The following is a 25,263-nucleotide window of genomic DNA, read 5'->3' as shown; positions in this document are numbered from 1 at the left end:
CTGAATGTAACAGGGTGGTTTGGTTGTGTCTGGTTTCACAATGAGGCAGGTATTATGTACAGTAAGCTCAATTTATCAAACCATTTGATTCACGTGTAATATAAAGTAGTTCACTTACATTCATTATAATTGCATAAATAATGACGCAGACAACTATTTAGATTCATGTATAATTGTATTATGAGTAAATCACTGTGGTCCATTAGTCTTTTTTCGAGCTGTTACTTGGCGCTGTGGTGTCTCGACTTGTCTCTGGACGAGCTGCCGTTTCCTCTTCTGCAGCTCCACTGACTGGCCTCACAGAGTCTTTACCTGCTTCAGCTTCTACTGCAGCATCAGGAATACCACCCACAGCTGCTCCCACCTCCACCGCAGCATCATCATCATCAACAGCCGCTCCCACCTCCACCGCAGCAGCAGGTTCGGAGACATCGGCATCGGTTTGCTGCCTTTCTGCTTTCAACTGTCGCTGATAACTAGCAGACGGGTCCTCGTACGGCAACAGTGTAATGGGGACACGAACTGTGTCCATTCCATTAACCTGGAGGAGAAAAGAGTATGAAGAATAGGCATTCTGGTCTGTAATTGAATAATTACTGTAGCCAAGCTAAGAGTGAAGGTAATTAGACAGAACCCTACAGAAAGGGTTAGTATTCATTAGATGTGACTATTGCATTTATCAAGACAATGTTTTTTCTTCCAACACACATTAAAAAATAATTCTATATATATTTTTTTTAAACCTTAAAAAGGTTAATTTCTCAGTCATCAAGCTTGTGATGCACTGAAAAATGACCTTAACTTACTGTAATTTCACACCAGTAGTCCCCCACATCTCTGACTGACTCAAAGGCGAGACTCAATGCATGAGGTGGCACCACAACTCCAAGCTGAGGAAGAAGTTTACTTAGCTCAATAGAACAAATACTTGTATGTTCAGCAGAAGCACTTACTTAACTTATTTAATGTCAAACAGGAAAAAATGTGAATGCTGTGACAGACACGGCCTTAGAGAGGACCTTACCTTCTTCTGAAAGTGTCTGCAGACCACCTCCTTATTGAGCTGGAACTCCTCTACGGGCATCTGGTGTATTTTCAACTTTGAGCGTTTCAGGATCTCCACCGTCTGTAAAAAAAAAAAAAAAAAAAACACCACGTTTATTAGGAAACTGTTGTATAAAAACGGACAGCTGTTAACTCTATGACCAGTATGGAGGAAGTGAGCGTTGAAGAAAACAAGAAAATTGTTTTTGATAACTTACCATTAGTCCAGTGCGTGTTTGGATTCTTTCCTCTAGCTTCCCTTCACGCAGAAGCTGTTGGGATAATTCATTATTAATGTCTGTACATTGCTAAATATGCAAGGAAGTAAATTACAGCATTCAAATTGAGTACGCACTCTTAACTCCTCGGCAAACATCTGTTTGTTGTCCGGCGATGGATACACGGCGAGGCCTTGGGACAGCAGCTTATTTCTTCCAACGGACTTTTTCACAAACACAGTGTCTCCTCGCCCGCCAAGCTCTGTGAGTCAGTTTAATAACCAAACAAGTTTTTCATTGGTTTTAAGACAAAATGACTGTGGGAGGTTTGCGTTTGTAGATACTCACTGGGTACGGTCTGAGTCAGGATGAGCTCCATCTTCTCTTTGGGAGCAAGTTTGGTGTCTTCAACCAACTTGTAGACGCGGTGTCGTCGAGGGTGAAGCCTGGGCGGACTGCCGACTTTAGATAAGGGCACCTGCCACCAGCGCTCCACCACAACGGTGTTCTGCAACATTAACCACAAACCTTTAGAGTCCGCTGTCATCAAGCCAAAACCTACTTTACTTTAATTGAGTGGATTTGTTTTCTTATTGACAGTGAGGTGCGATTCTGTGGACCGAGTTTATTATACTTCCATATACTCACTACCAGCTGATAGTATGCATGGCAGTTTTAAAATGCATTACTCGAACGACAGGAACAAAAACAGTTGATTTTAATTCCCACCTTCAGATCCAACAATGTCATCAAGTTTCCAACTTGTATTTAGAGTTAAAATAAGAGCAAGTGAGTTGGTAAACAAAAAGTCAAATCAACAATCAAGTTGTAACGTTATAATAGGAAATAAATACATTATTCATGGAAATAATATTCTCTGGTAACAGGTTCTGAAATGCCTCGAATAGCTGCTTATGTGCATTTTATGACATTTATAATTGAATATCTTTGTTTTGGACTGATGGTCTGACAACAACGTTGCAATAACGTGTTTTCACTACTAATGTTAGATTATGTTTTATTAAAACATAACATTCAGCAGGTGGAACACACTGTTTTGAAACCACAAACACTGAACCCGAACACTCGTTTCGTAGCATTACATCTCGTGTCACGGCAGACCTGCGGAGGAGTCCGAGAGAAACTCCTGACAGCCGGCTGGCTCATCAGATCCTGAAGGACACGACGGCCTGAGCTCCACATGTTCGTCCGACGCTGAGATTCACCACCTCCAAGGGACCACCTCAAATGAATCACTAAAAAGGTGGATGCTGTCCGGGTTTAGGCGCCTGCACCGTGCATTTATTCCCGCGTCGCTGCAGCGCGTGACTTTGTGTTAGCTAACGGATGCTAACGGTGACGAATGCTGTTGGTTGAAGACGAAAAAGGACCACATCGGCTGAAATAGAAGTCCCGGCAGAAGCCTGAATTAAAAGTCGTAGTGAATACAAGCTTTTCAACTTTAAAGATCCCATTTCTTTTGTATTTTTTATTTTATTTTAATTTTAATTTGTTTGTTGATTCATACATGTTATTAGGAAAATGTTACAATGTTAGAAAAATGAAACAGACAATGAGCCAAAAATAATATTGTGTCTTTGTTCTCTCTGATCCATTTCTTTCTTTATCTTTTTGTTCCGTACTTATTCCATACATTATTTGTAATGCTGCAGCAATTTTTTGGTGTCCGATAAAACCTCAAAGGCGCACGTGTATCATTGCACAGGCTACAGCACACATTAAGATACTTGTTTTGGCTGAAGTTCAGTGGTTTAACTTCTCATCTTTGATGTAATGATGTAGAAGTATCAACTTCTCTTTTATCAACTTTTCTGTTGGTATCAACCGGTAGCATGTAATGAAACAGGTGTTGCCAAAATGTTCACAAGTGAAGTAAGGCACCTTTCTTCAAAGCTATTGACAACAGAGCCCGTAAATTCTTTACGGGCTCTGTTCTCTAGACATAAAAAATCTGCATCACACATCACCACCAGCGGGTTCGTGAGAATGTCTAGTGGAGCCATAGAAACTATATCGGCCGGGTAACAATCTGTTTCCTGAAATGGCACACGTAGCGCAGGTCACCAGAGCAAAGCAGCAACCGCAGATGAAGATGAGGGTTGCTGCGGCCCACACCAGGGTGGTGACAGCGAAGGCAAACTGGTATGTTGTCCTGTGGCAGTATCTAAGTGCACCGGGTGTGTAGTCAGGAGGATAAACAGGATAAACCCAGGTGCTGCCTGTGGGAGAATGTTTCAATTCAATTTAGATTCAAAACTACAGACTGAATCAAACTTAGAGGCTCTGAAAAACCTATTTTTTCAATCAGCTTTTTATGTAACTGGAACCAACATGAACCCAAACAGTTATTTTGCATGTGAGATCTCGGTCTGTGCTGTTTTTAAACCGAGTGTTGTCTGTTTTTGAAAACCAGTGAAATAAAAACATTAAAAAAGTAGCATGAAAAGGAAATAGTCAGATTTGCTCCAGCACGTGAGCAAATTACTTTACACCACTGCCTGAATGTAAAGATAATCTAGAGAAATATATCTAGATATAACATTTCTGCTACATTTTCTCTCACCTGCAAAGAAAAGGCCGAAACTGATGAGGTGCAGGATGGCCGTGCAGGTGGAGCACATGATGGAGACCATGCCTTCCCCCCAGGTGGTGGAGGTGTAGGTCAGAGACAGAGCTAGGAGGTTGGATACTCCCAGAGCTATAAGGTAAATGGGGATGTTGGACTGCACTGGGCAAAGGCTTAGATGTGTAGCTCCTATGAAGAAAGACTATGTTAATATTAAAATGGATTTGCGGAAGATTAATGACAAAATATACCGCCTGCTGTCAAAAAGAAATCACATAGATATTAGAAAAATACAAAAATATTAGAGAAGTACACCCACCCAAACCGATGGCTGTAATCATAATCATCCACCAAATCATATTCAGCACAACTGCGAGAAAGGAAGAGGGTTAAGGATTGGTATGAAAAATACATAAGCCAGGTATAAAAAAAGGGAGAGAAAAATACTTCTAACCAAGTGATGCAATTAGCACGGCACTTTGAGGCCTGACTTCGTCCTGTGGAGACGGGTTCATATCTGTAAAGAAAGAAGGAGTCTTATTATTTATACACAAACACGGACAGGAGCTGCAGCAGCAGTGTCATACTGTACCTGTCCAGCTTTGAGGAGAGACACTTTAAAGCCCTTTTTCTTCTGCTCTTTTTAAAATTAGTGTCGACGTTGAAAACGTCTTGAAGTGTCACCTTTTTATTTTTTAGGAGGAAGTTAACGCATGTTGTTCAAGCCAAAGCATTTCGGCATCTGTTTCTGCAACGCTGCGCGTGGAGGAAGCGATGATTCAATCTATCATGAAAAAAAGACCTCTTTCCTGCTATGTGGGTTTGAAACCGCATCTCACTCACATCTCCTGTTTGTCTTGCAAACTACAGGAACTGCTTTTGAAGTGTCATGTTTTAAAATTCATCGGTCAATAAATGGTAATGGGATTGCATTGTTAAGGAGTCAATTAATGTAATCTATAAGACTAAGTGGTAAACTTGCAAGGTTGCACAGAGTGAAAAGTATGCAAATGATTTATTATTAAAATAGTTATTATGATTAAATTAAATCATTAAAAGGTGTCTGTTAATTTGACAGTGTGTTGGTATTTTACAATCAAATCTTTAGAATGAAACCCCAATTAAGATTTTTTCAACAGTGAAGCTGATGGCCCGTTAATTGAAAATAAACAAAAAATAGCTTGTATCCAACTGATGTGAAATCACTTGAATCATTTTATGTAAGTTCAACGCTAAGTCAAATCATTTCATAATTTTCAAAAGTGAACAATAAACCATACAAAGACAATAAACACAAGGTGTAATTAGCAATCTGCTGCAGTAAGAATGTGGCTCAAGTTATTTGACAGTTGGCCCGATGAGGTGATGCAGAGGTGGACAAACCAACAACAGGATGTTAACACAACCTGACAGCATGTGTCTCTGCAGCAGCTCAATCAGTGACAATGAAACACGACTGCTTGCATCGGTCCTTGAGCCGGGACCGATGCAAGCAGTCATGACCTGCCTGGTGATGTATATCTACCCAAAAAACAGCAACTATAATGCACTTTACCAGTTTTCACTGTTGTTTAGTGCTTCACAAACTTCCACGCTACCATTTCTGATACGATCAATGCAACGTTTATTTTGTTTCCATTATCTTTGGTGAATGACTCAATGAGAAGGCACAATTTACATCATGTCCGTTACAGTAAAGTAGTAAGGTTGCAACTATAATTGCATTAATTGATGTCCATATTGATGTCTCATTGATTGTACAGTCACTGACAAATCTACTATTCCCTTGTGCGTGATTTTGGCTCAGGCATTAACTTTTAAATTAAATATTCGAACATCTTCTTTTTCAGAGAAGAAATTACATATTTCCAACTTGCCTTGCCAGATACGGTGTTAATGCCATTCCGGCTATTTTTGGCCTCTTTCAGTTGGAAGCTAATGATCATTTCAATAATAGGAGCGGCAGGGAAGTCCATGCATACAATTCCAAGGCGCTGGTTCAGGTCTGTCTTGGCCCTCAGGTAGTCGTGCAGCTGTGGATTGACGCGCTGAGCGACGGCTCTGGGGAACGCAAACACACCAGCTCCGCTGCTGAAGGTGAGAAATATCTGGGCCTTGTTGCCTGCAGGTGCAGCCTCCAGGTGCTCATAGACGCTCTGCCATTTCTCCTTCACATGCAGAACTGTGGGTACCTACGAGAAACCGCAAAAACAATCATCTAGATTATTTTCAGGAACTATTCATGACATCACCATATTGTTGTGGTCCGGTGTTCCAGGAATACCCTTTGAAATGTACTTGGCAGTTTTTGATTCTGACCCTTTGACCGCTACAACTGCTGGCTAACTGAGCTGTAAGTGAGGCATCTCAGTGTATACAAAATTTTACAGAAAATGTTTGAAAAAGATGCTTTCATACACTCCAATCATCCGCTATGTCCAAGGAGCCATAGTGCATCCCCAAGTCCGGCCCAGAGAAGTCTTGCAGAACGACGAGTTTCCCTCTGGCCTCTCCCATGGTCGGCACGAGCCGGCTGTGCCACAGCAGGTCCCAGTTGGCGTAGCGATGGATGTGGTCGACCACAGCACCGTAGATGTCGTACGTCTCACTGAACTCCTCCTTCACGCGCATCAGCACCGTCTCACTGGGATACTCGCCGAGGAAGTCGGCCACACCCTCTAGAACTTGGCCGAAGTGCGCCCACTGATACGACACGCCGTGATGGATGGTGAGGTTCCCCTTGACGTGGCGGACACGGATGTCGAGGAATCGGACGCCGGCTCGGAGCTGGGAGGCCAAGCTCCAGGTCTGGCACTCTGCATAGACGCCGCCGTACAGGGCCATGGTGTTGTGGGTGCCGGGCATAGTGACCTCAGACAGTGGCTGATCATCGGGGATGCTCGCCATCCACGACGGGTTGAGGAACTCCGGGTCGGGTGTGTCATCGTAGTCTGGTCTCTGAATGGCACCGCGAGTCAAATCAATGATACTGAAAAATAACAGACATTTGTCAGAATTTGTCTTGTAGAAAATACGTCTAAACAAGATAGTCCTCGTTCTCAGAGGATGTCAAAGGTTGGGTGTCTTGTTGTTCATGAGACGAGAAGAAGAAAAAATGAGTAATTGAATTACAATTTATATGCTTTTGTACAACTTTTTTTAATCTATAATGTACTGTATTTAATATATTCTAAAACGTATAGCCATCCATTGTCTTGGCTGGTTAATTAAGTTGTTAAAACAGTGTTTTTCTTATTTCCAGCTAACATATTTTCAATTTACTCACCTAACTAGCACCAACAGCTCAATTAACCTCTTCTGTATTTTCACCGGACCTCCTCTGATGCCCCCCATCATTGATTGATCAGTTCTAATTATCAGCAGAGGCAATGGAAAGACAAATACAACTGAGGTCAGCATTTAACTGCATTTAATGTGGAAAAAGAACTGCCCCCAAAAAATCCTATTCTAATTTGATCTATACATTCAAAACAATCACAGCAATAATAAAAGCATATTTACATTCATGAAGCACAGGCAACACATGGCGGCTAAAAACACTTTAAAATCTAAAGTTTAGATTAACGTCATTCCAAACTACCCATTAACTCTAATTCTCTCAGAGCTGAACATGCACCTGCCGATTACTAAAAAAGAAAAAATATTTTTGTTGAAAGCTAGCCAATATAAAAAAACAAAAAATAAACGGTGGAAACAATCCGATCCCGGACCAACTGAGATCGACCGCAACCCATCCCTGCAGGCCATTTCAATGGCAGGCTAAAACCTTCATAATCCCAAAACTGAACCAGACCGCCCTCCGCTGCTGAGTCAAACATGCTGATGTGATGAAGTGCTGCTCCCGTCCGCACCTGTTCCTACCTGAAACCAGAAGGTACCCGTCCTGCGTCCGGTCCGGGTGCCCTGGGGGAAATAAAGAGAAAGAGAGAGAGAGAGAGAGAGAGAGAGAGAGGAGCGCAGGGGGGTCAGGCGCAAAATGACAGAGGCAGCGTTGACCTGTTGTGTCACTGTGGGAAACGCCACAGAGGAGCAGCAGGGCTCTGCGATACAGAGCCGGGGTGGGAGGAGAGTGTTTTGTGTGTGTTTGTGTGTGTGTGTGTGTGTGTGTGTGTGTGTGCTATCTATCTGATCCCATTCCTCATTTTTTTGTGTGATTCAGAAAGAAACACACTAGAAAAACAACTCATGAAAGTGGATCAACCAATGTGAATTAGTGCTAAACGGATTGAAAAAAACTAAATTGTATCTAGTCAACATAGTGACTTTATGAAGAAGAAATTATTACTTTGGCTACAACAGCATTCGGGGTTTATGCGTGTTCATGAAGGACAGGTGAATGTTTTCCCACCCGGCTCCTATCAGGGAGCCTGTGTACTTGTAGAACCATGTGTGTCCAAAACTCTAGCTAGTACTAAAATAAGTTTGTGAATTTTAACGGTGTCTGTATTTGTATTGTTTGATCATATTTTTGAACTAGGTGTTTATTATCCATCACACACAATACTGACCGAATACAGACCGAGGCAGTGCGTTCTGTGTGCAGGAGGGGATGAGGGAGTCCGGTGGGAGTGTGTCTGGTGTGTGTGTGTGTGTGTGTGTGTGTGTGTGTGTGTGTGTGTGTGTGTGTGTGTGTGTGTGTGTGTGTGTGTGTGTGTGTGTGTGTTCAAGGGATCGTGGAACATGGAAAAATCTGCAGATGTTTTCCTATGTTGTCTCATGTCACTAGGGGGGGGGAGTCAAATATTACATAACAGACGTGTCCAATAACTGTTTGTTTAGCTGTCAATAATTATAGAGAGAACATTTCCAATTCCATAACTTTCTAATAAATAATTAGCCAAGATTTACTTTCAAGGTGAGCAACAAAGAGGAATTTCTCTAAAATATACAATCAAGCTATTCACAATATTACATTAACACTATTTGAATTTTTTTAAAGCAACTAGCCAAGTTGATATTAAACAATATTTGGGGTAGTCCCGGGTGAGCAGGAGGCTGATGTGAGGAGACTGAGAAATGTATGGCTGTAGGCCATGATTTCATTCCCTATAGCACCGCTAGATGACACCGAAGGGACACATCTTCAAAAGCTCTTCTGCAAACAGAGCTGTCGGCAAGAGTGGACCGAAAGCACTGTGCAACTTAAATGAATGCATGATTGTGGCTACGGTATCAACATTTCTTAGATGTTTCAGCTTTAAACTACCTGCATAATTAAATCCTATGATAAAAAGAATAATAATTAATAACAAATGACAAATGCTGGTGCATTTTTAAAACAATCACTGTTAAAGTGTGCTCCTTGTCTGTGATGAGTGTATCGAAAGAAATATTGATGTTAAAAACTGCAAGCACCACAAACAAAATCAAATTTATCTCCATTCAAATTGAATTTTTAATTCTTGCCAAATAAACCCTAAACCATCTGCTTGCCCTTATAACAACTGATACAAATGACAAAATATATCTTGTGATCGTGTGATTTGGGTGAACTGACCAAACAAGTGTGACGTGTCTTTCTCTGCCCTTGACAATGGCAGGAATCTGGTCACCCATTCAAATTTGGAAGGTGTGGAGAACAGGGAGTAAAACAACGCAATGATGAGCTTGCCCTGTCATTCATTGTACGTGGGTGGAGCTAAAGGATCTCCCTTCATCCAATCAGTACACGGCATGCGTGAGTCACTTCCGGGGTCTCCTCCCTTATTTGGCAGGAAGGGGCGGTCCTCATCGACAGGGAGCGAAATGGTGGAAAGGAAAGTCAGTCAGCTTCAGTAGACGCAGTGATTCCAACCGTTTTATCTCTGGTGAGTAAACATCTTTTATATCACTGATTTCTAATCTATGACCAAAAGGATGTTATAAAATCGGTGTGATAACTGAGTCAGCATTAACCGACTAATGGAATGAACGTGAAAGATGGCTGATTCATGATATTTTTGTGAATCAGGAAATGAGAGAAAGGCTCTTAAACAGAAGTAATTAATACATCCCCACTTTAATGCCAAGGTGCCAAATAGCCATTGAAGCTATTTGAATTGATACAGATGGTACAACAAACGTCACGACAGGTTACCATTTGTTTATTTCCTGTCTTTCTTGTGTTACTATGAAGACACACCCACTGAGGTCTGAGTTATTTTTCCTGCAGGACTATTAATGTGAAAACTATGAGGAAGCTGCACCACAGATCAATGTGTGTTTAATTTCGATTAGGAACTAGATTTCTGTAATGCTGCACTTAACAGTTTTATTATAATTAACATGACTAAAGCTCAAAACACAATACTTTATATTAAACTAAATTCATTCTAATTTGTGACAGAAGAATAAATAGCAAAACTGTTGTTTTTGCTTTAAGCCCAAGTTTCCTCCTTAAGATGGAGCTTTGTTTATCCTTGCAGACAACATGAGCGTGCATGTGATCTGTTGCCAGCAACATTAGACTGTAAGAGGACACGGTCTACAACATGGCTTTTGTGCAGCAGCTGGTGACATGTGGACCCAGCAAAAAGTTTGCCATGAGTTTAGTTTTTAGGCCATAGACCCTCTCACTAGTGATTTAGTTCAAGTTTTTAAATTGTGGTTGGAAGCTATCTTGCGTCTACATGCTTTAAACATCTAGTATTTTTTTTCCAGCCTCCAGACTTACTTTGGGCAGTGATGGCTGATGCAGAAAAGATCAAGAAAACTGCAGTCAAGGTGCTGTGCTGCGTGGAAAAGGTGTCTTCCTTCGCCGCCTCCATCGACCCCATCTTTGGGATAGTCTCCTCCCTGGTAGGTGTGGCTCGCAAAGGCCTTATCAAGGAGGAGGGCCACGCTCTGGACAAGGAGTTCCAGCCGCTCCACTCCAAACTGGAGACCATCTCCGAAAAGAACCGCCAATGCCTGAGGCAGATCCGCATCGACGAAGTGAACGAAACCTATGGCAAGTACGAGGAGTTCATTAAGCACCAGTACACTGCCTTCAATGACATGGTGGCAAAGGTGAAAAAAGATCCGGACAACACACAGCGCCACATGGCGGCCTTCGAGAAGACTTATGAGAGAGACAAGAGCGACATGAGCCTGGATGTGTACTACCGCGGGGTGATGGGTACCAAGCTGCTGTTTGGAAAACCCTTGCTGAAGGTCTACCTTGACAGCTGCGACGGCGACCGGGAGATAATGGAGCGCCGCTGTTCACACATCACCCACCTGTTCCACATGGGCCTCATCACCCTCATGGCCTACACAGCTGTGACCGAGGATGACGAAGACGAGGTGCGGGAGAAGTGGGCCAAGAGGGTAGCTGAGATCCAGGAGAAGATGCAGGAGGTGCTCAGTCAGTGCAAAGACAACTCATCCTGAACATGGGCATCATAGCGAGCAATGTCTACTCTTAGCTGTGGACCAAAAAGACAAAAGATGTTATAAATATATATCTTTAAAAAAATGTCATGCTTTAATTATTGTTCTTATTGCTTCATTTTAATTATTTTACAGACGTTGTAAACATGTGTTTCAAAGAGACAATTGTATGTTTCAGTAGATTTATTATTTGGCAATATAAGCAGAAGTTTTGTACAATCGCTTGAATTAAAATGAATATATTATTGGTCAATAAAGTTGTATATTTGTGAAATCCATTTCATTCACAATAACACCTATGTTTTTAAACCCATCGGCACACACACGAAACCCTATTCTGTAAATAAACTCATATTACTTCTGTTGAACACATTTGATGTTAAACCCAGCTAACGTTACAATCTGTGGAGATGACACAGATGAAGAATAAAGTCCTAAAAACTATTTTATTCCTAACCTTTAATTACACCTGATAGAAAGAGACCCGTCCACAGGTAACCATATATGAAATTCCATAGCGGGTTGGGAAATGAAGATTAGCTTAGCTTAGCATGATGAATACAACTGGAGAAAACAGCTTGGCTGGCTCTGTGCGATGGAACAAAATGTGCTACCGACACTAAACTCATTGCAGGTTCTGAAGCCTCGCGCATTAAGCGCGAGACACACGCATTTCAACCATAGTTCACGCGCCACATCGTGAGAAGGCGGCGTTACACCGTCTCGGCCACCGTACGTTCGTTACTAAGCAACATAGACGCGCGAACACACGTGACAGGTGGAGGCTTCGCCTGCTACAATATGGCTATTAAATGTGAATAAAACTAGACTAAAATGTAATTAGTTTTCGTCGACTAAAACTAAGAAGGATTCAAATGACTTAATGTGACTAAAACGAAAATTAATTTTCGTCGAAAGACTAAGACTAAATCAAAAATAGCTGCCAAAAGTAACGCTGCATCGAGGGAGGCCTGCTTGGCTTCCTCACGGACGCGACTGCAGCTCGTCTGAGACCGCAGGGTGCAGTACCATGTTTTCAACGCTCATTCACGACGTAACATTTAGAGGGACGCTGTTCTACACTTCATGAGACGAGGAGGAGACGACAGAGACGCAACACAGGGATTACGTAAACTGTTCAGTAATACCCAATGATGATTAAATAAGTTATATTCTGAAAAAAGTGAGGAAGCCTGGCTTCTCTTGGCCTCTGTAAGAAAACACCACTGCTTGTGGACTAGAACCACGTATCAATACTAGTTTGATACAGCGGGCCAAGTTGTTTTCGTAAACATTCTGATCAGAATGTCAGAATCAGAAGCCACATATTTTACACATAAAGGAATTTGTCTTGATGATTGGTGCAATATAAGAATAAAATAAGGTAAAAATCTACACGCAAAATGAAAACAATATAAACAGATAAGTATGTTTAAATACAAATCTATGTACAGATATTTCCATGGCGAGAGAAACCACAGTGCACATGTTCCAGGGATGGAGTATTTGGGTCAATGGGGCAATCTGACTGGGTTCATGAGACCAACTGATGACGGGAAGAAACAGTTTCTATGGTGAGAGGTCTTGTTCCTGATGGACCTCCGGCTAGATGGAAAGGGCTCAGTTTGTGTTCGGCTACTTTGTCTTACTATGAAGACACAGCCACTGTGGTGCCAGAGTTATTTGTCCTGCAAGACAACATTGAGAAGGATAATTGATGTAAACAAATCTATGAGGAAGTTGCATCGCAGGTACATTTTTCTCTCTGTTCTCAGGAACTAGTTTGAGAGTTATGTAAATGCTGCACTGCTGAATCACAGATTCATTCTTGTCTCTGTTCTCAGGAACTAGTTTGAGAGTTATGTAAATGCTGCACTGCTGAATCACAGATTCATTCTTGTCTCTGTTCTCAGGAACTAGTTTGAGAGTCATGTAAATGCTGCACTGCTGCATCACAGATTCATTCTTGTCTCTTGTCTTGTCAGATATTTCCATGGTGAGAGAAACCACAGTGCAAATGTTCCAGGGATGGAGTATTTGGGTCAATGGGGCACTCTGACTGGGTTCATGAGACCAACTGATGACGGGAAGAAACTGTTTCTATGGTGAGAGGTCTTGGTCCTGATGGACCTCCGGCTAGATGGAAAGGGCTCAAAGTTTGTGTTCGGCTACTTTGTCTTACTATGAAAACACAGCCACTGTGGTGCCCGAGTTATTTGGCCTGCAAAACAACATTGAGAAGGATGATGGATACAAAACACAAATATGAGAAAGTTGTATTGCAGATTCATTCTTGTCTCTGTTCTCAGGAACTAGTTTGAGAGTCATGTAAATGCTTGCACTGCTGCATCACAGATACATTCTTGTCTCTGTTCTCAGGAACTAGCTTGAGAGTCATGTAAATGCTGCACTGCTGCATCACAGATTCTTGTCTCCGTGTGTAACGTTATGACAAACATTGTGTTTATGTCTTTAAAGTTCTACACAGTTTTCTCCATAACGAGAGCCTTTTGTGGTAAGACACTTGTAAAGTTTTTTCTTTCTTTATCCAAACACATTCACATATTCTCAAGTACGCCTCACTTTTCCATGTTATACTATGTGCTTGAGGGACATTAAAGAAATTAGTTTTCGTGACATATTTCAGTGGCATTCTGCTGCTCTCACTAGATGGTGCTGCCCATTTTAAATAAAAAGTTATTTTGTTTGTCAACACAAGTAAGCTGTCTTACTTGTTGTTGTTTTTTGTGCGTTCCGCAGTATGAGAAGGTGCGTATCTGCCGCATGGACGGCTCGTATCGCTCCGTGGAGCTGAAGCGCGGCAACAACACGACGGTGCAGCAGATCATGGAAGGCATGCGTCTTTCACGGGACACCCAGCAGTACTTTACCATCTGGATCTGCTCAGAGAACCTCCGTGAGTCCCCTCAGAAGATATGTGACATCTGTTCATCCTCTGGCTGTCAAACCAAAAGCATAGACAAGCTTTTTTCATATCAGATTAGTTTGATTGGATCGTGTAGAATTATTTTTAGTCTTCAGATTCTAAGAATTTACATTCAATTTGTATTTCTAATCCTCGGCAAAAAACACCTAAACCATCAGCTTGGCCTCATAATAACTAATATAAATGACAAAATATATCTTCTGTGATTTGGGTGAACTGAGCCAAACAAGTGTGACGTGTCTTTCTCATTGACAATGGCAGGAATCTGGTCGCCTATTCTAATTATGAAGGTATGGGGAACGGGGAGTAAAACAACGCAATAAAGACCTTGTCTGTGGGTGGAGCTGAAGGAGCTTCCTTCATCCAATCAGTGGGTCATTCAGGTGTCTACTACCTCATTTGGCAGGAAGGGGGATGTCCTCCTCGACAGGGAGATAAATGGGGGAAAGGAAAGCCAGTCGACTTCAGTAGATTCCAACCGTCTTATCTCTGGGGAGTAAACATCTTTTGTATCACTGCTTTTTAATCTATGATGTTATAAAATCTGTGTGATAACTGAGTCAGCAATGACCGACTAACGGAATGAACGTGAGAGATGATAATTTTCGAAGTGGTGTCCAATAGCCATTGGAAGCTAATGTTAGTTGAAAGATGATACAAAAGTCACGACAGGTTACTATTTGTTTATTTCCGGTCCTTCTTGTCAGAATCAAAATTAGAAGCCACATATTTAAAACAGAAGAATTTTGTCTTGATGATTGGATAAGGATAAAATAAGGTAATGTAAAATAAGGTAAAAATATACACGCAAAATTAAAATAAATAAAAACAGATAAGTATGTTTAAATACAAATCTATGTACAGATATTTCCATGGTGAGAGAAACCACAGTGCAAATGTTCCAGGGATGGAGTATTTGGGTCAATGGGGCAATCTGACTGGGTTCATGAGACCAACTGATGACGGGAAGAAACTGTTTCTATGGTGAGAGGTCTTGGTCCTGATGGACCTCCGGCTAGATGGAAAGGGCTCAAAGTTTGTGTTCGGCTACTTTGTCTTACTATGAAAACACAGCCACTGTGGTGCCCGAGTTATTTGGCCTGCAAAACAACATTGAGAAGGATGATGGATACAAAACACAAATATGAGAAAGTTGTATTGCAGATTCATTCTTGTCTCTGTTCTCAGGAACTAGTTTGAGAGTCATGTAAATGCTGCACTGCTGAATCACAGATTCATTCTTGTCTCTGTTCTCAGGAACTAGTTTGAGAGTTATGTAAGTGCTGCACTGCTGCATCACAGATTATTGTCTCTATTCTGGGGAACTAGTTGAAGATGCCTGTAATGCTGCACTGCTATATGAATAAATAACAAAATTGTTGTTTGCTTTAAGTTTCCTCCTTAAGATGGAGCTTTGTTTATCCTTCCAGACAAAATGAGCGAGCATGTGACCTGTTGCCAGTAACATTAGAATGTAAGAGGACACTGCCTACAACATGGCGTTTGTGTAGCAGCTGGTGAAATGTGGACCAGCAACCTGAGAGTTCGCCATGAGCAATGATTTAGTTAAAGCTTTTAGATTGTGGTTAGAAGCTACCGTGCATCTTAAAGACATACTATATATAGTTTAAACACCTTTTATTTTTTTCCCAGCCTCCTGACTTACTTTTCGCAGTGATGGCTGATGCAGAAAATATTAAGGACACTGCAGTCATGGTGCTGCACTGCCTGGAAAAGGTGTCTTCCTTCGCCTCCTCCATCCACCCCATCTTTGGGATAATCTCCTCCCTGGTAGGTGTGGCTCGCAAAGGCCTTATCAAGGAGGAGGGCCACGCTCTGGACAAGGAGTTCCAGCCGCTCCACTCCGAACTGGAGACCATCTCCAAAAAGAATAGTGAATGTCTGATGCAGATCCACCTCAACGAAGTGAACGAAACCTATGGCAAGCTCGATGTTAACATTAGGCGCCAGTACGAAGCCTTCAATGACATGGTGAAAAACGTGAAAGAAGATCCGAGCAAAACCCAGCTCCACATGGAGGCCTTCAAGAAGACTTATTGGAAAGAGAAGGACGACATGAGCCTGGATGTGTACTACAAAGGGATAATGGGCATAGAGCTGCTGTTTGCAAAACCCTTGCTGAACGCCTACTTTGACAGCTGCAATGGCGACCGGAAGACCATGGAGTACCACTGTTCACACATCATCCACCTGTTCCACATGGGCCTCATCGCCCTCATGGGCTACACAGCTGTGGTCGAGGATGACAAAGATGAGATGCAGAAGAAGTGGGCCAAGAGGGTAGCTGAGATCCAGGAGAAGATGGAGGCGGTGCTCAGTCAGTGCAAAGACAACTCATCCTGAACATGGGCATCATAGAGCGCAATGTCTACTCTTAGCTGTGGACCAAAAAGATAAAAGATGTTATGATATATACCTTTAATAAAACAGCCATGCTTTAATTCTCATTTGGGTTTTTGTATAAACATTGTATTACATTTGTTTCAAAGGGACCATGGTACGTTTCAGTTGATTATGTGCTGAAGTTTTGTACAATCGCTTGAATTAAAACTATTAGTCGATAATGTTGTACATTTGTGAAATCCATTTCATTCACAATAAAACCCATTTCATTCACAATAAAACCAACAATCTGTATTTTCAAACCCATCGGCAGCAGTAACCGATGTATTAAGGCTGTGGAGCCTTGTAGCTTTGAATTCAACCTGGATTAACATTTTGTATCCATATTACGCAGACACAACTTCTCCTCTATAAACTCGTAAAACTATTTCATTCCTAACCTTTAAATTACACCTGGTAGAAAGAGTCCCACCAACAGGTAACAATATTTAATGAAATTCCATAGCAGGTTGGGAAATGAAGATTAGCAGGATGAATACAACTGGAGAAAACCGCTTGCCTGGCTCTGTGCGATGGAACAAAACGCGCTATGTAGCGTAGGGCTGCATCTTTAAAACGAAGGACAGGTTGGGCGCCAGACAGGCAAGTAACCCACGTTATTCCCAGTCATATTTTTAATGTTATCTTCCGAACAATACGCAATAATGTACCCGACCAGCTGGGTACCCCTGCCGCAAATGTGTAAATTAAATCAAATACCAAATCAGGAAGCCCATCTACCTCAGAGAAAAGCAAAAACAAGCTGTTAAGCTTGTCTTTGCTTTTGTTTTGTTTTTCATATCAGATTAGTTTGATCGGATCTTGTATGAGTATTTTTAGTCTTCAAGAAGGCAAAACCTTTTGTATCTTTTAATCTTAACAACAAGCCTTTTGTAAGGTATCATTAATGTGCTTTTCGTGTGTCAGACCTGCAGCTGAAGCCGTACCACAAGCCCCTGCAGCACCTGCGGATCTGGACAGAGATTGTGACGGACCTGACGCTGCTGGATCCTCAAAGGGAAACTTCTCAGCTTTTCCTCCGCCGGGACGTCCGGCTGCCTCTCGACGTTGAGAAAAAGGTAGCTAAATTTGTATTGCACAAGAATCTCCTTGACTAAAGTTTTGGAATGTGTCAATTAGTTGCGGCTCACTGTTCATTTCCAGGTGGAGGACCCTCTCGCCATCCTCATTCTGTTCGACGAAGCCCGTCACTGCCTCCTGAAGGGCTTCTTTCCTGCTCCCGACACCAAGCTGATCACTCTGGCCAGCCTCCTCCTGCAGATCATATACGGCAGCTACGAGAGCAAGAAGCACAAGCAAGGGTTCCTCAAGTAAATCACTGTTTTTAACTCTCATTTAAACCCAACATTGCATTGACCTCTTACATGTCAACATGAACCATTTCCTTCATTGTTGCGAAGTAAAAAAAAGCTGCTGTGTTTTGTTTTCAACAGCGAGGAAAACCTGAAGTCAATTGTGCCGATTTCCAAAGTGAAAAGTAAAGCTTACCACTGGACCAACAGGATTCTGCATGAATACAAAGTACGCCTGACGTATTCATTGTAAAAGATCCTTTTAGACATCAAATGAAAACCTACTGCTGGCATCACGGAAAGGCGGCTCTTCTCCCTCTCCGACAGGCCCTGAGCACCAGCGAGGGGGTGAGTAAAGAGATGCACCACCTGCAGCGACTCTTCCTGCAGAACTGCTGGGACATCCCGACCTACGGCGCGGCCTTCTTCACGGGTCAGGTCTACACCAAGGCCAGCGCCAGCAACCATAAGGTCATCCGCGTCTACGTCGGGGTCAACACAAAAGGGCTGCACCTCATGAACATGGAGACCAAGGTATCCTCACTTTCATCAAGGTTTTACAACACAGCAACACATTTCCTAATTTATTCAAATGAATGTAGGAATTAAAGACCTGCAATTAGGTGGCACAAGCGGAACATATTTTAAATTCTAGTGAAGATGTCAACGTTTTCTTCACCACAAATGTTAGGCGGAATATTGGGGAAATATACGGAAAATTATCACATATACATCTACATGTTTTTCACATCTTTTATCCAATTTTTGAAGTCTAATTTAAGCGGCCATTTATTATGATACTATTTAAACATCATATATCCTAAATGGAGAGCTCAGATGAGCTCATACTGAATATAAATGTTACAATAAGTTTTCAGGTGTTATATCTCCGTTAACTACTGGTTGGCTGCAACTTGGGCATACAAACTTATGTATATTAAAAAGATAATGCAAAGTGTTTTTTGTCTATTTTGTCAGGTCCCTCTGATCAGTTTAGAATACGGCACGTTCATGTGGCAGCTCGGGCACGCCGACCAGTACTTCCAGATACACAGTGGTGACAACAAAATGAACTGCACACAAAGCAGGTAACTCTTCTAAGACGTTGCTATTGTAATGTATACAAATAATGACTGTATCCCGAGTGCATTTGAAGAGCAGGATATTGTGATGACAGCTCCAGTTCAAAATGTGTTGAAATGATGTTATGTCATAAACGCTGTCTCACTTGTGTTCATTATTTCCTTACAGGCGGGCCTTATTGTGAAGCTCTTGATGAAGCTGAGTGGACAGATGACACCAAATGATAAAAGCATAATGGACAAATATGCTTATGGCTGAAAACCTGCTGCAGTGGATCCCGTGCAGATTCCTCCTACTGACCCACCTGACTGCAGGACTCAAGACAAAGAGCAAAGTCACCTCACAAGTGCCTTATTTTGTATATTCGGCTTACTGAAAGCTTTTGCAACCTCACATTGTGTATTTTCACAGGTCATATATTTTGAGTGCATGTAAATATGTTTATTTAATGTTGCTTTAATAAACATGTATAAATAAGGGTGTATTGGGAGTTTGTCTTGCAAAGCCTGAACTACATTGTGTTTAATTTATATAATGAATCAACTGAGGTGATTTCTTAACTTAAATGATTCATTCTAGGGGTTTGTAGCAAAAGGCAAAATTATAAAATTACCTTTTAAAACAATTTCCACTGATACAGAGAATGCATCCATGACATAAACTGGTTATTAATAGAATAAAACTATATATTATGTTATGTATTACAAATGTAATTGAAATCAGGTGATATTTCAGTATCAACATACATCACAATACTATATTTATGGCCTTGTAGCAATGCGATAAAAAATATTGTGTCTTCACAGTTGGTAGGGGTGTATTGTCAGGACGTTGTCTTTTAAAAGAAAAATTTGGACACTGAAAAGCAGTAGAGCCTGCAGAGAGACCAGCAGGTTGTCTGCAGCAGACACGCAGCGGCTCTTTGCAGTTCACTTTGGCTGCAGGGTAAAGCGTGCTCATGTTAAATGACTGCTGGATAATGTTAAAAATAAACGGTTTTTCCCTTCCTTGAAGTTATTTATTGCTTAACCTGCAGGAGAAGCACCACTCTCCCATTTCAATGCAAATTGTCTACTTGACTTATCACTTAACCGCCATTCATCCAAAACATTCTGTACGTCACCACGTTGTTAAGTGTTGTCGATTTTACGTTGATGTGTTTTTGTTTCTACATACATTTCCCCCGTTGCAAGACTTGATATAAACTGCCTGTAACCACCAACATTTCTAACAATCACAGAGCATTTCTTGAACTGCTCAAATGCAACACTATTATGTTAATTGAATAACAATTCATTATATTATAAGTTATATTTTGTTGGTTAAATCACAATCTGCAATGTAGCCAGGGACATTCCTCTGTCAGCTAAATGTCATATCATATAATAGTCTATGGCGGTTCAGGGCCCTTTTAGATGGGGCTCCCGTGCCAGGTATCTTGACTTATGGCAACATTCATGTTATTTTCTGGTGAAGCAGAATATACAACAGGTGTATTTCACAGGTGTCTGAATGTAACATGTGCACACAATGCTTATGTGGTGTGGCTCATAATGACTATTATGTTAGCATGCATATTAAAGTACAATGGATCGCCCATGTCATCGAATCAAATACATTTAGACTAATTCATTTCACTCAGATAATTTTTCATATCGCTTTTTTAAAAGTTTGGTCTCTGTCTGGCAAAAACTAAAGGGGAAAACGTAAGATTTTACTACAGCACGCAGCAACATGTTCTAAAGCAAAATAATAAAAAAAGGTCAAAATCAAAATGTTTAAATACAAATCTATGTACAGATATTTCCATGATGAGAGAAACCACAGTGCAAATGTTCCAGGGATGGAGTATTTGGGTCAATGGGGCACTCTGACTGGGTTCATGAGACCAACTGATGACGGGAAGAAACAGTTTCTATGGTGAGAGGTCTTGTTCCTGATGGACCTCCGGCTAGATGGAAAGGGCTCAGTTTGTGTTCGGCTACTTTGTCTTACTATGAAGACACAGCCACTGTGGTGCCAGAGTTATTTGTCCTGCAAGACAACATTGAGAAGGATAATCGATGTAAACAAATCTATGAGGAAGTTGCATCGCAGGTACATTTTTCTCTCTGTTCTCAGGAACTAGTTTGAGAGTTATGTAAATGCTTGCACTGCTGAATCACAGATACATTCTTGTCTCTGTTCTCAGGAACTAGCTTGAGAGTTATGTAAATGCTGCACTGCTGAATCACAGATTCTTGTCTCCGTGTGTAACGTTATGACAAACATTGTGTTTATGTCTTTAAAGTTCTACACTGTTTTCTCCATAACGAGAGCCTTTTGTGGTAAGACACTTGTAAAGTTTTTTCTTTCTTTATCCAAACACATTCACATATTCTCAAGTACGCCTCACTTTTCCATGTTATACTATGTGCTTGAGGGACATTAAAGAAATTAGTTTTTGTGACATATTTCAGTGGCATTCTGCTGCTCTCACTAGATGGTGCTGCCCATTTTAAATAAAAAGTCATTTTGTTTGTCAACACAAGTAAGCTGTCTTACTTGTTGTTGTTTTTTGTGCGTTCCGCAGTATGAGAAGGTGCGTATCTACCGCATGGACGGCTCGTATCGCTCCGTGGAGCTGAAGCGCGGCAACAACACGACGGTGCAGCAGATCATGGAAGGCATGAGTCTTTCACGAGACACCCAGCAGTACTTTACCATCTGGATCTGCTCAGAGAACCTCCGTGAGTCCCCTCAGAAGATATGTGACATCTGTTCATCCTCTGGCTGTCAAACCAAAAGCATAGACAAGCTTTTTTCATATCAGATTAGTTTGATTGGATCGTGTAGAATTATTTTTAGTCTTCAGATTCTAAGAATTTACATTCAATTTGTATTTCTAATCCTCGGCAAAAAACACCCAAACCATCAGCTTGGCCTCATAATAACTAATATAAATGACAAAATATATCTTCTGTGATTTGGGTGAACTGAGCCAAACAAGTGTGACGTGTCTTTCTCATTGACAATGGCAGGAATCTGGTCGCCTATTCTAATTATGAAGGTATGGGGAACGGGGAGTAAAACAACGCAATAAAGACCTTGTCTGTGGGTGGAGCTGAAGGAGCTTCCTTCATCCAATCAGTGGGTCATTCAGGTGTCTACTACCTCATTTGGCAGGAAGGGGGATGTCCTCCTCGACAGGGAGATAAATGGGGGAAAGGAAAGCCAATCGACTTCAGTAGATTCCAACCGTTTTATCTCTGGTGAGTAAACATCTTTTGTATCACTGCTTTTTAATCTATGATGTTATAAAATCTGTGTGATAACTGAGTCAGCAATAACCGACTAATGGAATGAACGTGAGAGATGATAATTGTCGAAGTGGTGTCCAATAGCCATTGGAAGCTAATGTTAGTTGAAAGATGATACAAAAGTCACGACAGGTTACTATTTGTTTATTTCCGGTCCTTCTTGTCAGAATCAAAATTAGAAGCCACATATTTAAAACAGAAGAATTTTGTCTTGATGATTGGATAAGGATAAAATAAGGTAATGTAAAATAAGGTAAAAATATACACGCAAAATGAAAATAAATAAAAACAGATAAGTATGTTTAAATACAAATCTATGTACAGATATTTCCATGGTGAGAGAAACCACAGTGCAAATGTTCCAGGGATGGAGTATTTGGGTCAATGGGGCACTCTGACTGGGTTCATGAGACCAACTGATGACGGGAAGAAACTGTTTCTATGGTGAGAGGTCTTGGTCCTGATGGACCTCCGGCTAGATGGAAAGGGCTCAAAAAGTTTGTGTTCGGCTACTTTGTCTTACTATGAAGACACAGCCACTGTGGTGCCAGAGTTATTTGTCCTGCAAGACAACATTGAGAAGGATGATGGATACAAAACACAAATATGCTATATGAATAAATAACAAAATTGTTGTTTGCTTTAAGTTTCCTCCTTAAGATGGAGCTTTGTTTATCCTTGCAGACAACATGAGCGAGCATATGACCTGTTACCAGTAACATTAGAATGTAAGAGGACACTGCCTACAACATGGCGTTTGTGCAGCAGCTGGTGAAATGTGGACCAGCAACCTGAGAGTTCGCCATGAGCTTAGTTTTTAGGGCATAGACCCTCTGTGACCAATGATTTAGTTAAAGCTTTTAGATTGTGGTTAGAAGATACCGGGCATCTTAAAGACATACTGTATATAGTTTAAACATCTTTTATTTTTTTCCCAGCCTCCTGACTTACTTTTCGCAGTGATGGCTGATGCAGAAAATATTAAGGACACTGCAGTCATGGTGCTGCACTGCCTGGAAAAGGTGTCTTCCTTCGCCTCCTCCATCCACCCCATCTTTGGGATAATCTCCTCCCTGGTAGGTGTGGCTCGCAAAGGCCTTATCAAGGAGGAGGGCCACGCTCTGGACAAGGAGTTCCAGCCGCTCCACTCCGAACTGGAGACCATCTCCAAAAAGAATAGTGAATGTCTGATGCAGATCCACCTCAACGAAGTGAACGAAACCTATGGCAAGCTCGATGTTAACATTAGGCGCCAGTACGAAGCCTTCAATGACATGGTGAAAAACGTGAAAGAAGATCCGAGCAAAACCCAGCTCCACATGGAGGCCTTCAAGAAGACTTATTGGAAAGAGAAGGACGACATGAGCCTGGATGTGTACTACAAAGGGATAATGGGCATAGAGCTGCTGTTTGCAAAACCCTTGCTGAACGCCTACTTTGACAGCTGCAATGGCGACCGGAAGACCATGGAGTACCACTGTTCACACATCATCCACCTGTTCCACATGGGCCTCATCGCCCTCATGGGCTACACAGCTGTGGTCGAGGATGACAAAGATGAGATGCAGAAGAAGTGGGCCAAGAGGGTAGCTGAGATCCAGGAGAAGATGGAGGCGGTGCTCAGTCAGTGCAAAGACAACTCATCCTGAACATGGGCATCATAGAGCGCAATGTCTACTCTTAGCTGTGGACCAAAAAAGATAAAAGATGTTATGATATATACCTTTAATAAAACAGCCATGCTTTAATTCTCATTTGGGTTTTTGTATAAACATTGTATAACATTTGTTTCAAAGGGACCATGGTACGTTTCAGTTGATTATGTGCTGAAGTTTTGTACAATCGCTTGAATTAAAACTATTAGTCGATAATGTTGTACATTTGTGAAATCCATTTCCTTCACAATAAAACCAACAATCTGTATTTTCAAACCCATCGGCAGCAGTAACCGATGTATTAAGGCTGTGGAGCCTTGTAGCTTTGAATTCAACCTGGATTAACATTTTGTATCCATATTACGCAGACACAACTTCTCCTCTATAAACTCGTAAAACTATTTCATTCCTAACCTTTAAATTACACCTGGTAGAAAGAGTCCCGCCAACAGGTAACAATATTTAATGAAATTCCATAGCAGGTTGGGAAATGAAGATTAGCAGGATGAATACAACTGGAGAAAACCGCTTGCCTGGCTCTGTGCGATGGAACAAAACGCGCTATGTAGCGTAGGGCTGCATCTTTGAAACGAAGGACAGGTTGGGCGCCAGACAGGCAAGTAACCCACGTTATTCCCAGTCATATTTTTAATGTTATCTTCCGAACAATACGCAATAATGTACCCGACCAGCTGGGTACCCCTGCCGCAAATGTGTAAATTAAATCAAATACCAAATCAGGAAGCCCATCTACCTCAGAGAAAACAGCTGTATTCAAACATATAATCCCAATCAAAACTTTAAAAAAAGGTACAGCAGTTCAATATAAACATGTTTAAGCACACCAAATAATAAAGTGGAAAGTCCTTTGATGAAAGTCTCAGTTACGGAGTCCAGATAATGTCACTTTTGTGTTAAAAGTAGAGGCCGGTGTGTGTTGGGTCAGCCCGATCTCCAACACCTGTTCGTAAAAATGTATACGAAAATCTTGAAGATACAAATTAGTGATACATACTAAATAAATACGGACTGGCAACTGATGACGTCACCGTATTCAAAGTGAATGGGGACCTGCATCTGTAAACACACTTGTGAAGTCTAACGATGTAAAATAAACGTGTTGTGATTTCTATTTTTAACAAGAAATCAATGTTAAATTGTAAGAATACAATAGTAACCCTAACCCCCTCAAAAAAATCCAACATGGCGGAGAGACGTTCACTCAAGAATCCAACATGGTCCGCCATGTTGTTCACTCAAGGGGCGTGGTTAACCACCACCAGTTAGTATGTATTGTTACGAATTTCTATGTCAAATATTTTGTATACATTTTTACGAACAGA

At 41.4% G+C, this 25,263-nt stretch overlaps 5 protein-coding genes and 2 pseudogenes across 9 annotated transcripts; 4 read left to right on the top strand and 3 right to left on the bottom strand.

Annotated features, from left to right (window-relative positions):
* Nucleotides 1–156: 156 nt before the first annotated feature.
* Nucleotides 157–2,663, bottom strand: mrpl9 (mitochondrial ribosomal protein L9). Its single transcript, XM_040188973.2, has 7 exons — nt 2,385–2,663; nt 1,611–1,770; nt 1,400–1,524; nt 1,263–1,316; nt 1,025–1,126; nt 807–890; nt 157–541 (listed from the first exon to the last, which is right to left on the bottom strand). Exons 1-7 carry the CDS (start codon nt 2,463–2,465, stop codon nt 203–205), a joined length of 945 nt encoding a protein of 314 aa, XP_040044907.2. The 5' UTR covers nt 2,466–2,663; the 3' UTR covers nt 157–202.
* A 73-nt stretch (nt 2,664–2,736) lies between these two features.
* LOC120826570 (transmembrane protein 272) lies at nt 2,737–4,622 on the bottom strand. Of its 2 annotated transcripts, none has more exons than XM_040188977.2 (5): nt 4,442–4,622; nt 4,304–4,366; nt 4,169–4,219; nt 3,847–4,038; nt 2,737–3,502 (listed from the first exon to the last, which is right to left on the bottom strand). In XM_040188977.2, the coding sequence occupies exons 2-5, from the start codon at nt 4,362–4,364 to the stop codon at nt 3,240–3,242; spliced, it is 567 nt and encodes a 188-aa protein (XP_040044911.1). In that variant the 5' UTR covers nt 4,365–4,366; nt 4,442–4,622; the 3' UTR covers nt 2,737–3,239. The 2 variants fall into 2 exon arrangements, with proteins under 2 accessions (XP_040044911.1, XP_040044912.1); XM_040188978.2 differs by having other exon boundaries at nt 4,169–4,180; nt 4,442–4,597.
* Nucleotides 4,623–5,456: 834 nt separating this feature from the next.
* On the bottom strand, nt 5,457–7,914 carry LOC120825948 (1-phosphatidylinositol phosphodiesterase). Its single transcript, XM_040187817.2, has 4 exons — nt 7,732–7,914; nt 7,136–7,219; nt 6,268–6,838; nt 5,457–6,041 (listed from the first exon to the last, which is right to left on the bottom strand). Exons 2-4 carry the CDS (start codon nt 7,204–7,206, stop codon nt 5,667–5,669), a joined length of 1,017 nt encoding a protein of 338 aa, XP_040043751.2. The 5' UTR covers nt 7,207–7,219; nt 7,732–7,914; the 3' UTR covers nt 5,457–5,666.
* A 1,632-nt stretch (nt 7,915–9,546) lies between these two features.
* On the top strand, nt 9,547–11,498 carry LOC120826827 (protein rapunzel). 2 transcript variants are annotated; one of them, XM_040189382.2, is made up of 2 exons: nt 9,547–9,677; nt 10,517–11,498. In XM_040189382.2, the coding sequence occupies exon 2, from the start codon at nt 10,534–10,536 to the stop codon at nt 11,218–11,220; it is 687 nt and encodes a 228-aa protein (XP_040045316.2). In that variant the 5' UTR covers nt 9,547–9,677; nt 10,517–10,533; the 3' UTR covers nt 11,221–11,498. The 2 variants fall into 2 exon arrangements, with proteins under 2 accessions (XP_040045316.2, XP_040045317.2); XM_040189383.2 differs by having other exon boundaries at nt 9,554–9,677; nt 10,510–11,498.
* Nucleotides 11,499–13,703: 2,205 nt separating this feature from the next.
* Nucleotides 13,704–18,990, top strand: LOC144383552 (krev interaction trapped protein 1-like). Its single transcript, XM_078081495.1, has 7 exons — nt 13,704–13,735; nt 13,981–14,137; nt 17,498–17,649; nt 17,735–17,901; nt 18,025–18,112; nt 18,211–18,417; nt 18,862–18,990. Exons 2-7 carry the CDS (start codon nt 14,005–14,007, stop codon nt 18,973–18,975), a joined length of 861 nt encoding a protein of 286 aa, XP_077937621.1. The 5' UTR covers nt 13,704–13,735; nt 13,981–14,004; the 3' UTR covers nt 18,976–18,990.
* Nucleotides 15,680–16,752, top strand: LOC144383553 (protein rapunzel pseudogene; annotated as a pseudogene). The gene has a single exon (XR_013450998.1). The product of XR_013450998.1 is annotated as a protein rapunzel pseudogene (transcript).
* Nucleotides 18,991–22,119: 3,129 nt separating the features above from the next.
* LOC120826699 (protein rapunzel pseudogene) lies at nt 22,120–24,136 on the top strand (annotated as a pseudogene). Its single transcript, XR_013450999.1, has 2 exons — nt 22,120–22,217; nt 23,204–24,136. The product of XR_013450999.1 is annotated as a protein rapunzel pseudogene (transcript).
* Nucleotides 24,137–25,263: the final 1,127 nt, after the last annotated feature.

The sequence above is a fragment of the Gasterosteus aculeatus genome, chromosome 10 (genome assembly GCF_964276395.1).
Source record: "Gasterosteus aculeatus chromosome 10, fGasAcu3.hap1.1, whole genome shotgun sequence".
In the NCBI taxonomy this organism is placed as follows: Eukaryota; Metazoa; Chordata; class Actinopteri; order Perciformes; family Gasterosteidae; genus Gasterosteus; species Gasterosteus aculeatus.
Note: the sequence above shows the minus strand (reverse complement) of the source record. Positions and strands in the feature narration are given on the sequence as shown.

Coding starts and splice junctions, on each gene's coding strand:
- LOC144383552 (XM_078081495.1), top strand. CDS start 14,005: ATGGACGGCTCGTATCGCTCCGTGGAGCTGAAGCGCGGCAACAACACG. Junction 14,138..17,497: donor GATCTGCTCAGAGAACCTCC/GTGAGTCCCCTC, acceptor TTCGTGTGTCAG/ACCTGCAGCTGAAGCCGTAC. Junction 18,113..18,210: donor GGATTCTGCATGAATACAAA/GTACGCCTGACG, acceptor CCTCTCCGACAG/GCCCTGAGCACCAGCGAGGG.
- LOC120826827 (XM_040189382.2), top strand. CDS start 10,534: ATGGCTGATGCAGAAAAGATCAAGAAAACTGCAGTCAAGGTGCTGTGC.
- LOC120825948 (XM_040187817.2), bottom strand. CDS start 7,206: ATGATGGGGGGCATCAGAGGAGGTCCGGTGAAAATACAGAAGAGGTTA. Junction 6,839..7,135: donor GAGCTGTTGGTGCTAGTTAG/GTGAGTAAATTG, acceptor GTTATTTTTCAG/TATCATTGATTTGACTCGCG. Junction 6,042..6,267: donor ACATAGCGGATGATTGGAGT/GTATGAAAGCAT, acceptor GGTTTCTCGTAG/GTACCCACAGTTCTGCATGT.
- mrpl9 (XM_040188973.2), bottom strand. CDS start 2,465: ATGTGGAGCTCAGGCCGTCGTGTCCTTCAGGATCTGATGAGCCAGCCG. Junction 1,771..2,384: donor TCTCTCGGACTCCTCCGCAG/GTCTGCCGTGAC, acceptor TTAATGTTGCAG/AACACCGTTGTGGTGGAGCG. Junction 1,127..1,262: donor AAACACGCACTGGACTAATG/GTAAGTTATCAA, acceptor TTTTTTTTACAG/ACGGTGGAGATCCTGAAACG.
- LOC120826570 (XM_040188977.2), bottom strand. CDS start 4,364: ATGAACCCGTCTCCACAGGACGAAGTCAGGCCTCAAAGTGCCGTGCTA. Junction 4,220..4,303: donor CGTGCTAATTGCATCACTTG/GTTAGAAGTATT, acceptor CCTTTCTCGCAG/TTGTGCTGAATATGATTTGG. Junction 3,503..3,846: donor TTTCGGCCTTTTCTTTGCAG/GTGAGAGAAAAT, acceptor ATTCTCCCACAG/GCAGCACCTGGGTTTATCCT.